This window comes from Herpailurus yagouaroundi, unplaced genomic scaffold (genome assembly GCF_014898765.1).
Source record: "Herpailurus yagouaroundi ecotype Mexico unplaced genomic scaffold, PumYag 139, whole genome shotgun sequence".
NCBI lineage: Eukaryota > Metazoa > Chordata > Mammalia > Carnivora > Felidae > Herpailurus > Herpailurus yagouaroundi.
This window is the reverse complement of record NW_024412394.1, coordinates 35,236,559-35,250,200: the sequence shown is the minus strand read 5'-3', so window position 1 is coordinate 35,250,200 and position 13,642 is coordinate 35,236,559. Positions and strand designations below refer to the sequence as shown.

The 13,642-nt window shown below is 37.6% G+C and overlaps 1 protein-coding gene across 1 annotated transcript in view; it reads right to left on the bottom strand.

The window, feature by feature from the left end:
- The window catches only part of CD109 (CD109 molecule), a 148,098-nt gene that overhangs the window by 64,984 nt on the left and 69,472 nt on the right, over nucleotides 1-13,642 (bottom strand). Inside the window, exons 6-10 of the mRNA XM_040474606.1 lie at nucleotides 10,885-10,924; nucleotides 7,844-7,928; nucleotides 3,286-3,382; nucleotides 2,876-3,017; nucleotides 2,067-2,176 (exon numbers count right to left, since the gene is read on the bottom strand). Of these exons, the coding sequence (XP_040330540.1) occupies nucleotides 2,067-2,176; nucleotides 2,876-3,017; nucleotides 3,286-3,382; nucleotides 7,844-7,928; nucleotides 10,885-10,924 (474 nt within the window). The remainder of the gene's footprint in view (nucleotides 1-2,066; nucleotides 2,177-2,875; nucleotides 3,018-3,285; nucleotides 3,383-7,843; nucleotides 7,929-10,884; nucleotides 10,925-13,642) is intronic.

The following is a 13,642-nucleotide window of genomic DNA, read 5'->3' as shown; positions in this document are numbered from 1 at the left end:
ATCGGTCTCCCTGGAATACTGCTCTCACCATACCCCTCCAACATTCATAAGGCACCTAGGCTCTTCACTGACTAAAGCATAAAGTTCAAAAACATGCATGTGCCATTTAGGATCCTCTACAACTCCCCCCACTTCACCCCCTGTTTTCACTCTCACCACTCCAGGACACAAACTCCCTGCTACAATTGAACTGATCTGGGGGAAGGCACCTGAACTTGAGAAGCAAGGCTCTCACCTGTGTCTCAGCTCATCTCGCTCTCCATCTCCCACCCCTACACCAAACATTTAAAATCCTACTGATCTGGGGCGCCTGGGTGGCGCAGTCGGTTAAGCGTCCGACTTCAGCCAGGTCACGATCTCGCGGTTCGTGAGTTCGAGCCCCGCATCAGGCTCTGGGCTGATGGCTCAGAGCCTGGAGCCTGTTTCCGATTCTGTGTCTCCCTCTCTCTCTGCTCCTCCCCCGTTCATGCTCTGTCTCTCTCTGTCCCAAAAATAAATAAACGTTGAAAAAAAAAATAAAATCCTACTGATCTTTTGGGGTGCCTGGGTAGCTCAGTCAGTTAAGCATCTGACTTCAGCTCAGGTCATGATCTCACAGTTTGTGAGTTTGAGCCCTGCATTGGGCTCTGTGCTGACAGCTCAGAGCCGGGAGCCTGCTTCAGATTCCCTCTCTCTCTGTCCTTCCCCTGCTCACAATCTGTCTCTCCCTCTCTCTCAAAAACAAAATAAATACTTAAAAAATATTTTAAAAATAAAATGAAATCCTACTGATCTTTTAACAAATAGCTTACATCTTCCCCTTCCATAAAGCATCCTTTAATGACCCTCATCCCTATCCCAAGGACAACTCTTCCTCCCCAAACTCTCAATGTTTCACTCTATTCATTTGGAAGTTACCATTTGCAGCCTCAAGGGGTTTTTTCTTACCTTTTCAAACTAAATTATATGATCATTGAAATCAGGAATTATCTAAAACTTCTCTTGATCCATTCAACAAGAAGAGACAGCTTCTTTCTTTAAACCAGAGATCAGCAAACTATGGCGGGCAGGGAGGCCAAATCCAGTCTTTTTGTAAATAAAGTTTTATTAGACACAGCCACCCTCATTTGGTTACAAAGTAGTTACGGCTGCTTTCATGCTACAATGGCAGGGTTAGGTATCTGTCACAGAGATAATATGTCCCACAAAGCTAAAAAATATTTACTATCTAGTCCTTTGCAGAAGAAGTTTGCCAGCCCCTGCTTTAACTCACTACAGAAATGGGGACACCTGAGTGGCTCAGTTGGTTAAGCATCTGACTTTGGCCAGGTCATGATCTTATGGTTCATGAGTTCAAGCCCCGCATCAGGCTCTGTGCTGACAGCTCAGAGCCTGGAGCCTACTTCGGATTCAGTGTCTCCCTCTCTCTCTGCCCCTCCCCCACTTGTGCTCTGTCTGTCTGTCTCTCTCTCTCAAAAAATAAACATTAAAAAAATTGTTTAAATCACTACAGAAATGTATTCATGACATTGACATTATCCTGCCTTAAATCATTATTTGTCACCATCACAAAAACTGTGAATCCAGGGTAGGGACTGGGTTCTTCTTAATTCTGTTAAGCCCCACCCAGCAACCTGCCTTGCACATTGCCAAAATTCACCTAATAAGTGTTAAATAATAATAATAATAATAATAATAAGTAGATTTGTTAATAATTTTTAATACAACATCTTTGCTAGAACTAAAATTAGTCATTATGAAAATCAAACTGAAATTGAAATATTTTTACTAACATCTAATTCTTTCTAGTAATTTATAAAAGCTTTGATGTAGCAATCCAAATCTAACTTAAATTGCTTATTAAAATTTTTTTGAGGAAAATACTTCTGTTGGAAACTACTTTTTTAGAAAACTTAGACAAAGTTCATTTGGGAGCAATTCTATATATTTCACATATCTAAAAGGGAAAAGTAATTTATCTACTTTGGGCTTAATTTTTTTTGAAAAGCACTGAAAATATTATCTGCCATTCTATTTCATTAAACTGAACTTACTGCTTTAGATCATTAATAAACATGCCAACTTACAGTGGCTGTAAAGTTCAGAGATGGCTTCAAGACAGTAGCATAATCAAAAAACTCAATGATGTAATCATGTTGCTTGAAAAATACATTAGAGCTTGCATTTCTTGAGATACCTGTTTTGGAAATTGCACCATTTAGAAAGTAAATGTTACACTTCACGAACAGCTTCTATGCATCAAATTTCTCTATCTAAGCTACTTCCCCAAGAAGCTAAGGTATCAGGGCACAGAAGCCTCATTCCCATACTGGCTTGGCCATGAAGAGAACTACACAGTTCTATTACATCCTCCATGGACCCCTCCTGAGCGCCATTACTGCTCTGTCCACCCACAACATGTACACTAAAAATGAAGGCCTTGACTGAGTCATCTTTTGCTCTTTCGGAGTTTGGTGAAAGCTGTTGATAGCAACAGAAAGATCCAAGTAATTAACTCTTATTTTATTACTGAGAGAGAAAATTGCTCATGAGCAGACAAGAGCTCAGAAGATGTTAAATGACTAAGAACAAACAAAACAAAACAGAAGATGGTTAGTCAGCTGAATAGTGTATGTAGTTTTCAGGTTGAAAAGAAAGAGCAGAAATGGAGAAAATTACAAATACCTATTACATGTGGTTGAAAGATAGACTGTCATAGAAAATAAGTTCCCCTTCCTTATGAAAACATTCTGCAAGAGACATTAATTAATAGTCATGACACATTCAGCATTAAGTAGCATCTTTACAAAGGACCCCAAATGAATGTGCTAGTTATAAGAAGAAGAGAGAAGAGCACCTTGTAAATAACTTTACCTTTGCTTCAAAGTCTACAAACCTGTAAGTGATTCTGTCACTGTGGCTAAAATTTCCACTGGCCCAGGGGAAGACAGATACATGTATTCAGAAAACCCTTCTGAAAAATCCATTACTTTCTTCATTTCTTCATCATTAAAAGAGAAGTTTGCAGATCCATTTATCTGTTTTGTTCAAAATAATTCAATTTTACTCTTCACTTTAGCAATTCAAATTTTAGAAATAAAACTCAAACTAAGTCACAAAAATTTGATAGTTCTGGTTCCATTTTAATCACTATAAAAGGGTAAATTCTCATTTGTCCAATGCTAGAAAACTCTTGATTTTATTACATTCCATTTTTTCTTAATTCAGTATGAAATCTTATTTCTATAAAAATTATCACTTATGGTGTTTCCCCATTTGAAGTTATAAGATCTCTGCAGAAGTTACCTTAAAATTTTTCGTAATATTTTTCTTCCTGCCCCAAAAGGATAAAGGTAAAAATGTAAGTGTTACATCTCCTTTCACTGGCTTCCCGTATGTATACCTGAAAAATAATAAATGGTTTTTTCTACATTTTCAACTTGATATTCTCAAAATAGCACATGAAAATATTACTTTCAACAGCATACACTGGCAATCCAACTTAAAAGAATTATATTTTTAAAGATACTCTCACTGCAAATTTTTAAAAGTAAACATAGCTTGGAATATCCTTAATAAATGGTGAACCTTGAAACTAAGTCTCCAAAATGAGAAGACTTTTAACTACAATACTTCAAAACCGTTCATAATACATACTTTACCTCTAACCATTTTAGAGACTCCAGAAAATCTAATCATAACTGCAAGTGACAGTTTTCTGTCCAAAGATCTTTTTTGAATCACGAAAATGTTTTATTCCTAGAAGTCTGAACTGGCCCATTAACTGTGCCCAGGACACGTCGCAGCTTTTGAACATTTTTAAATGTTAGTTGAAATTTCAATCGCCCAAGGCCATTGTTGCACATTCCGATATTAACCAGGAGGGTTTACTAGACCAAACATACTGGAGCACCAAAATGTGCTCATGGCTATCAAAACGTGGATTTTTGCAGAAAAATGTAAAAGAAGAGTCATTTTCTTTACCCATAGTACCAAAATTATCTTTTTGAATCAAATCGCATCTCTGCTGCTTTACATTCCATGTATTAATTTTATTCCTCTCATGATGGGAAATCTCTTCATGTGAAACAGAGAGGTAGTCTTTGGTAAACCATTTTACTGCCAGAAAGCCTTTTTTAAAATGTGTTTCCTGGGTTCCTTCCATCTCTATTGTGTAATAAATGCTCGGCCAAACACGGAAGTCAATTTTGCTTTGCACTCTATAAATCTAACAGTAAACTCCTGTTTCCTGAATCCATTAGTTGAACGTGGAAACAGCCCCTCATCTGGATCAACTCAACTCAAAAGCCAATGGTAAAATATAGCACATTCCAAATTAAGGAGAATAAAACAAATCCATTTTCAAATGTATCACCCAAATGAAGACAGTAAAGTTAGTGATAATCCTGCTCAGCAACTTCAGCACCAATTCATTCATTCAAAAGAGAGTCCTCAAACTTAGTATTGCTTTGTGCCTTGTTAAAGACTAAATAAATGAATAACCCGGATACCAGGACATAATACTGTAAAAGAGTTAGGGCGCCTGGGTGGCGCAGTCAGTTAAGCGTCCGACTTCAGCCAGGTCACGATCTCGCGGTCCGTGAGTTCGAGCCCCGCGTCGGGCTCTGGGCTGATGGCTCAGAGCCTGGAGCCTGTTTCCGATTCTGTGTCTCCCTCTCTCTCTGCCCCTCCCCCGTTCATGCTCTGTCTCTCTCTGTCCCAAAAATAAATAAACGTTGAAAAAAAAAAATTTTTTTTAAAAGAGTTATATCACATGATCGTATAGGGGGCTTGAAAATCCAGACATAATTTAAGGTATTCTCAGACACAAATATTTTTGTTGTTGTTGTTTAAATGTCAAGCAGATTTAGCTTTCTACACCCTAAGTTAATCATAATAATTGGGAAACAAGGCTACTGACAGTTATTGTCCTAAATAAATCTGGAAGCATTTGGAATAAACTAATGATTCAGAAAATAATAGTTTGGCAACATTTAAAAAAGCAAATCACACATATTCTAGGACCGTATCATTAACAAAACAAGGATTTTTTTTAAACAGCCATAGGACAAAAGATTTACAAAATGATACATAAAAAATTGAACCTATCAATTTTTCTCCCACTTTTTTTTCCATGTCATTTCCAGGATACAAATGTCTCAATTCATCAAATAATAAATGCATTTAAATAAACTTTAGATTAAAGAATATTTTTTTTAATTTTACTGTCTGCAGAATATACAGAAATAACTAGATGTGTGCTATGTTATTTTCTTTACAGTCCTCTAGAACTTTCTGTGGTTAGCAGAAAAGAGTCCATTATTTATTTTAATGAGGTGGGAATAGTGAGCAGATGTTCACATCAAAGCTAATAAACAAATGCAGATTTTTATTCATATCAATTAAAGATTTCAAAAGAAAAAAAAAAAGACTGTTAACTTTCTCTGGGAAATTTCCAGCAATGCTCTTCACATTAAGTATGCCTCGATGAGACAGATGGCTACTAGCAAAAGAAAAGCCCAAACTGTTTAGCATCTGCTCATAGGATCATCATCCCCATCATCATTTCCATCTTTTCTGGGACACAGTATTTATAGAATAGGCCTATGCCAATTTTTATAGACTGATAAAAGACTCAGCTGGTCAAAAGATTTCCTTAATCTGTTGCAAAGATATACAGTATATCCTCAATGTGAATGTAAGACAGCCTCCTACAATTATGTAAGCCAATTCCTTGCAACAATCTCTTAATATATATCTCCTACTGGCTCTACTTTTCCGGTGGAACCTTGGCTGATACACATACTAACGAAAATGATGTGAGTACAATGTGGTGAATGCTAAAGAAATACTAGGGGCCATCACTATGGTCATGCTGTTCTCAGGCATCAGTATTTCAAAGAGGCTTAACAAATAAGAATCAGGAAAAAACTACAAGGGTTCTTTTTTTTTTTTTTTTAATCTAATTGGTTTTATTAAGCGATTCATGAATCAGCGCCATCCCCTCTAGCAAGTAAAGAGATGCTCCTATAAGGGTTCTTACTACACTAGCGGGGAGGAGGGTGTCAAGAGACCCACACTCCCTAAAATTATATATAAAACTTTCTGAAGAGTTAGCCGAATTTAAGAATCACTGTTTTAACTGATTGTAGTGAATCCCTGGCACAGCCCTTGGAAAACCAGAAACAGAAGCAAAGAAGGCATCCATACTCAACCTAATGCGCAAGGACCCTGATGGTCTGTGTAGATTTGTACTCACTGTTTTATAAACACTAGTCAAGAAACTCAAAATAAAACCCAGACAGAATCCTTAGCCTTTAGCTAAGATCAAGGGCAGGATAATAATTATGTAAAATGCAGGCATTTATGTGTTTTCTAAACCATAAGTCCATCCATGGTACCCAAATTCATATTGCAAGCCACCTCTTAGTTGAACACAGGCAGAAAACTAAGTTGTATATAAATTGTAGACACATTTTTGCCTTTGTGTGTTGCATGGTTTTCACATGGTTTTTTTTGACAAATAAAATCTGAAGCAGAGGTCCTCAGAACGTTTTGTCTGTGGGCTGCTTCCACAGGAGACTCACACCCATCACTGCCACTGTCACAAATCCTCACCAAGAGAGGAATATGGTGATGAGCAAGCAGTAAGAGGGAGTCTAGTGTCTATGAGATATTACAAATAAAGTCTGAAACTAAATACATTTCAGAAACCAAAGCACAGCTACTGACCCAGCAAAAGTGAGAGCTACAGAAGGTCAGTCCTGGAATAAGCCCAGCCCACACTTTTTGAGAACCACTAGTCTGGGACTCTGAGGATGCTTTTTGCCTTAGTAAAACGAAATGCGATCTGTCCGAGCCACCGGATCCAAATCATGAGCGCCATGATACATCTGTCATATGGGGGGGGGGGGGGGGGGGGGGTTGGAATCTCTCTGTGTACATCTGCTGAAATGATGAGGAGTGTGAACTATTTACTCATTTGCTAACTGCAATAAGACAACCAAATCCCTCCCCCATGATTCAACCTCCATTGTTGATAGAAAAAAAAAAAAAAATTAGGATTTAAGAAGAGGTAGGGCGCCTAGATGGCTCAGTTGTTATGCATGTGACTTGGGCTCAGGTCATGCATGATCTCACTGTTCATGAGTTTGAGTACACATCAGGTGAGCTCGAGCCCCACTTTGGGTGAGTCCCACTTCTCTCTTTCTCTCTCCCTGTCTCCCTCTCTCTCTCTGCCCCTGGCTCACTTGCACCCTCTCTCTCTCTCTCAAAAAAGAAAAAAAAAAAAGAAGTAGGAGGGCCTGGGTGGCTCAGTCAGTTGAGCATCTGACTTTGGCTCAGGTCATAATCTCAGTCTCACAGGGTTTGAGCCCTGCATCAGGCTCTGAGCCATCAGCCCAGAGCCTGACGCGGGGCTCGAACTCACAGACCGCGAGATCGTGACCTGGCTGAAGTCGGACGCTTAACCGACTGCGCCACCCAGGCGCCCCTAAAAAAAAATTTTTTTTTAAAAGAAGAGGTAAGTAGCCTCTATCCTCTATGTCAGCTGAATTAAGAATGAAGATACAACTTTCTTTTTTAATCTGGAACAATCTATAATATAGATCCCCTGACTCGTCTGAGAAAGACAGTTGTTCATGGGAAATATTTTAGGACTGGATCAGCTTGGAAGCAGACAGATGGGTGCGAAGAACTGTGCAGACATGTTCCATGCTTAATTATTTAATACAGATATTTGTTTCCTACCCATTGGGGTATTTTAATAAGCAGAACATTGTGCTAATACTCTGTGGAGTATATAATGAGCTCTCTGTCAGACAGTTTTATAACAGCATTATCCATAAAAAAAAATGATACTTACTTTGCTGTGACAGTACCATTTAAGCTCTTAGAATTCAAAGAACAGTATAATGGTGTCTGCAAAGTAACTTCAAATTTTGGTAATACTGGAAAAGAGAAGCAAGGATAAATATCTTAATCTATTTTACTATCATTTTTAGCTTAACAAAATAAAGACTAAATAGTTCTAAAGGAGTCAACAATCCGTACTCTTTGAACCGAGATTCCTTAGAATCCAAACACACATTAACACAGATGAAAAGCACTGCAGTTCACCCTTACAAGGCTGGTGATGGACAGTGACAGTGGGGGCCAGTTGGTGTGGACGCTTGTGTCAGTGGAAGCTTCTCATCAATAGAATCTAAATTGTATCCAGAACCCTAGATGCTAAGGCATCTGAATGCTGGGAGACCAGGCATTCATTCAACCATCACCCATCAGTGCTGCCTTACGGTGTATTAAAATACTTGCACATCACATGTGCTTCTACCGCAGCCCCTTCCCTAGGACCATTCTCCAACTTGGTTACTAAAAGCACATCTTGGGGCCCCAAGACTCTCCCTCTACGTGTGCTACATATGCAGCCATGCAGAATCTTTACTTTTTGAGGCAATCAAAGGCAAATCTTGTGACAGTCTAATGTAATGAATTGCTATGAAGAGAAAGTTATGTAGTAGAATTTCTAAGTTAATCACTAAGATATAGCTACAAAGTAATGATGCTTCTTGTGTGACAGTGATTCCTTTTGGCAATCCCAAAGCTAAAAACCTCCACTTTGGTCAGCTTTATATAATCAAGATATGAGATATTTTACAAATATGAACACTATTTGATGTAAAGCATGCCATCAGAGTAAAAAAAATTTTGTATCCTTCCAGTCTAAGAAATGTTTTTCTCTAACTTCACTAGCTATGAAGAAGAAATAGATCAGTCTCATTACAAAGCATCCCACCATTCAATTAATATAAGAAAAGTATCAAGGAGATCAATGCATCAACAATATAGATCAGACCTCCAGCTCCAAACCAGGCCAAAGGCCCTTAGTCTGTCAAGAAAGCCAAAAAAGGCCAGGAAAGCCAAAAGAGCCACACGATCCTCTCAGAAGTGGAATTTCCTTAGAATAAAGAATTCTGATGTCCCCTCCTAAACATCATAGGTTGGCAATCAATTCCCCACCTCTATCATATCCAATTCAACAACATATAACCACCCAGCACCACCTCTATGTGAAATGAAAATAGCCTAGGGGCGCCTGGGTAGCTCAGTTACTTATGCCTCAGACTTTTGATACAGGCTCAGGTCATGATCTCACAGCTCTTGGGATTGAGCCCCACGTTGGGCTCTGTGCTGACAGTGCAGAGCCTGCTTGGGATTCTCTCTTTCCAACTTTCTCTGCCCTTCCCCTGCTTCCTCTCTCTCTCTCTCTCTCTCTCAAAATAAATAAACATTTTTTAAAAATAAAAAATAAAGTTAAAAAATAGCCTATAAAAACCTTGGCCACCTCTGATTTATTCTTTTAGGTCAGGGCTCTTCAAAAGAAATAAAATGTGAGCCACGTATAATTTTAAATTTCTAATAGCCACATTTAAGAAGTAAAAAGAAGCAGGTGAAGTTAATTTTTGTAACATTTTATTTAATGCCACATGCCTAAAATATTATCATTTCAACATGTACTCGATATAAAAAGTTATTATTAATGAGCCCTTTTCCTTTCTTCTTTTTGTACTAAGTCTTCAAAATTTGGTCTTTATCCACTTAGAGCACATCTCCACTTGGACTAGCCACACTTCAAGCACTCAATAGCTACATGTGGTAAGTGACCCCCAAAGTGAAAGATTAGGGGGTAGTAAATGGTAACCAGCATGAGCTAAGAATAGTTTTTACATTTTTAATTTGTTGGAAAAAATCAAAAGACAAATATTTTATGACGTGAAAATTATAGGCAACTTTAATTTCTGTGTCTATAAATAAAGTTTCTCTAGATCACAGCCACATTCACTCACATATTGTTATGATTGCTTCCTGCTACAATAGCAAAGTTGAATAGTTATGACAGAGACCTATGGCCCACAAAACCTATTACTATTTGGCCCTTCTTTTTTTTTTAAGTTTTATTTATTTTTGAGAGAGAAAGCATTAGCAGGGGAGGGGCAGAGAGAGAGGGAGACAGAGAATCCAAAGTAGGCTGTGCGCTGACAGCAGAGAGCCCAATGCAGGGCTTGAACTCACGTACCGTGAGGCTCCGACCTGAGTTGAAGTCGGACACTTGTCCAACTGAGCCATTCAGGTGCCCCAATATCTGGCCCTTTCTAGAAAAAAAAATTTGCTGACCCCTGTTCTAGGGGATCATGAGACTTAGGAAGTGACAGTGCTATATAAGATATGTGGAGCCTGAGCCACAAAAGTGTAAACAAACTACTTTCCAGAATTTCTATTCCCTGAATGAGACACAATGTCAAAAAGTGACACAAATCAAATGAAAAAGCTCATGTGTAACCTCAAAATAGCCATTCAAGTTATAACTAATAGTGAGATCCTATACTTTCATGCTCATCTTTCCTTCCCCTCCAACCACCAACAAAATAGTTGGGCCACACTGTTTTTATCTGTGCATGACTGTGATATAAACATGACAGCTGCAAGAAGAGTATTTACTCAAATTAAACAGTCTTACCAATTGGCAAAACAGATTTACCAATTAAACAGATTGTCTTTACCAAAATGACCAACTGAAAAATATGGGAAATAACTAATTTTATGTTTTTAAAAATTACAAATCTGTAAATATGTTAACATCACAACCAAGTACAAAAAAGAAAAATTATGCATAAGAGAGACCATATAATGAGACTATAGGTGATCTGTTTCCTACATTTTTTTCTTTACAACGACCTTTTATATCTTTTAAAAAAGAAAAAAAATACATTAGGTCTGTAAGAAACGCCAGGATTTTACTTTCACTAGGATTTTTACTTTAAATAACATATCTCTTAGAAATTTCTCTTATCTCTGTGAAAAGTAACAAGTATTTTTTTCCTTCAAAATAAACCGAACAACTCTTACCATATTCTGAAACCTGAAATGATTGATAATATGTCTGGTCCTATTGGGAGGAAGAAAAAAAAAGACAAGAAAACATGTGAGTTCTTATTTACTTATTTTGCTTGCTTACTTACCTGTATTAAAAAGATTCAGAAAATTATTTTTAACTGTATTTATAATGATTTAATGAGAAAAACAGTTTATTTTAATTTCTAGAAGTTTATTTTTAGTCATCCACAACATGAAGCCTATGAGATTTCTTGATTTTTTTCTTGTCAATTTACTATCATAAAAAGATGGTGTAGAAAGAATTGGCACGATATTTTCAGTGTGCTAAACAGGAAAAATATGCAGCCGAGAATCCTTTATCCAGCAAGTTTGTCATTTAGAATAGAAGGAGAGATAAAGGTCTTCCCAAACAAACAAAAACTGAAGGAATTCTTCACCACTAAACCAGCCCTCCAAGAGATCCTAAGGGGGATCCTGTGAGACAAAGTACCAGAGACATCACTACAAGCATGAAGCCTACAGACATCACAATGACTCTAAACCCATATCTTTCTATAATAACACTGAATGTAAATGGATTAAATGCACCAACCAAAAGACATAGGGTATCAGAATGGATAAAAAAACAAGACCCATCTATTTGCTGTCTACAAGAGACTCATTTTAGACCTGAGGACACCTTTAAATTGAGAGTGAGGGGATGGAGAACTATTTATCATGCTACTGGAAGCCAAAAGAAAGCTGGAGTAGCCATACTTATATCAGACAAACTAGACTTTAAATTAAAGGCTGTAACAAGAGATGAAGAAGGGCATTATATAATAATTACAGGGTCTATCCATCAGGAAGAGCTAACAATTATAAATGTCTATGTGCCGAATACCGGAGCCCCCAAATATATAAAACAATTACTCACAAACAAAAGCAACCTTATTGATAAGAATGTGGTAATTGCAGGGGACTTGAACACCCCACTTACAGAAATGGATAGATCATCTAGACACACAGTCAATAAGAAACAAGGGCCCTGAATGAGACATTGGATCAAATGGACTTGACAGATATATTTAGAACTCTGCATCCCAAAGCAACAGAATATACATTCTTCTCGAGTTCACATGGAACATTCTCCAAGATATATCATATACTGGGTCACAAAACAGCCCTTCATAAGTTTACAAGAATTGAAATCATACCATGCCTACTTTCAGACCACAATGCTATGAAGCTTGAAATCAACCACAGGAAAAAGTCTGGAAAACCTCCCAAAGCATGGAGGTTAAAGAACACCCTACTAACGAATGAGTGGGTCAACCAGGCAACTAGAGAAGAAATTAAAAAATATATGGAAACAAACGAAAATGAAAATACAACAATCCAAACGTTTTGGGATGCAGTGAAGGCAGTCCTGAGAGGAAAATACATTGCAATCCAGGCCTATCTCAAGAAACAAGAAAAATCCCAAATACAAAATCTAACAGCACACCTAAAGGAAATAGAAGCAGAACAGCAAAGGCAGCCTAAACCCAGCAGAAGAAGAGAAATAATAAAGATCAGAGCAGAAATAAACAATATAGAATCTAAAAAAACTGTAGAGCAGATCAACGAAACCAAGAGTTGGTTTTTTGAAAAAATAAACAAAATTGACAAACCTCTAGCCAGGCTTCTCAAAAAGAAAAGGGAGATGACCCAAATAGATAAAATCATGAATGAAAATGGAATGATTACAACCAATCCCTCAGAGATACAAACAATTATCAGGGAATACTATGAAAAATTATATGCCAACAAATTGGACAACCTGGAAGAAATGGACAAATTCCTGAACACCCACACTCTTCCAAAACTCAATCAGGAGGAAATAGAAAGCTTGAACAGACCCATAACCAGAGAAGAAATTGAATCGGTTATCAAAAATCTCCCAACAAATAAGAGTCCAGGACCAGATGGCTTCCCAGGGGAGTTCTACCAAACGTTTAAAGCAGAGATAATACCTATCCTTCTCAAGCTATTCCAAGAAACAGAAAGGGAAAGAAAACTTCCAGACTCATTCTATGAAGCCAGTATTACTTTGATTCCTAAACCAGACAGAGACCCAGTAAAAAAAGAGAACTACAGGCCAATATCCCTGATGAATATGGATGCAAAAATTCTCAGATAGTAGCAAATCGAATTCAACGGTATATAAAAAGAATTATTCACCATGATCAAGTGGGATTCATTCCTGGGATGCAGGGCTAGTTCAACATTCGCAAATCAATCAACATGATACATCACATTAACAAAAAAAAAGAGAAGAACCATATGATCCTGTCAATCGGCGCAGAAAACGCCTTTGACAAAATTCAGCATTCTTTCTTAATAAAAACCCTCGAGAAAGTCGGGATAGGAGGAATATACTTAAAGATCATAAAAGCCATTTATGAAAAGCCACAGCTAACATCATCCTCAACGGGGAAAAACTGACAGCTTTTTCCCTGAGATCAGGAACACGACAGGGATGCCCACTCTCACCGCTGTTGTTTAACATAGTGCTGGAAGTTCTAGCATCAGCAATCAGACAACAAAAGGAAATCAAAGGCATCAAAATTGGCAAAGATGAAGTCAAGCTTTCGCTTTTTGCAGATGACATGATATTATACATGGAAAATCCGATAGACTCCACCAAGTCTGCTAGAACTGATACATGAATTCAGCAAAGTTGCAGGATACAAAATCAATGTACAGAAATCAGTTGCATTCTTATACACTAACAATGAAGCAACAGAAA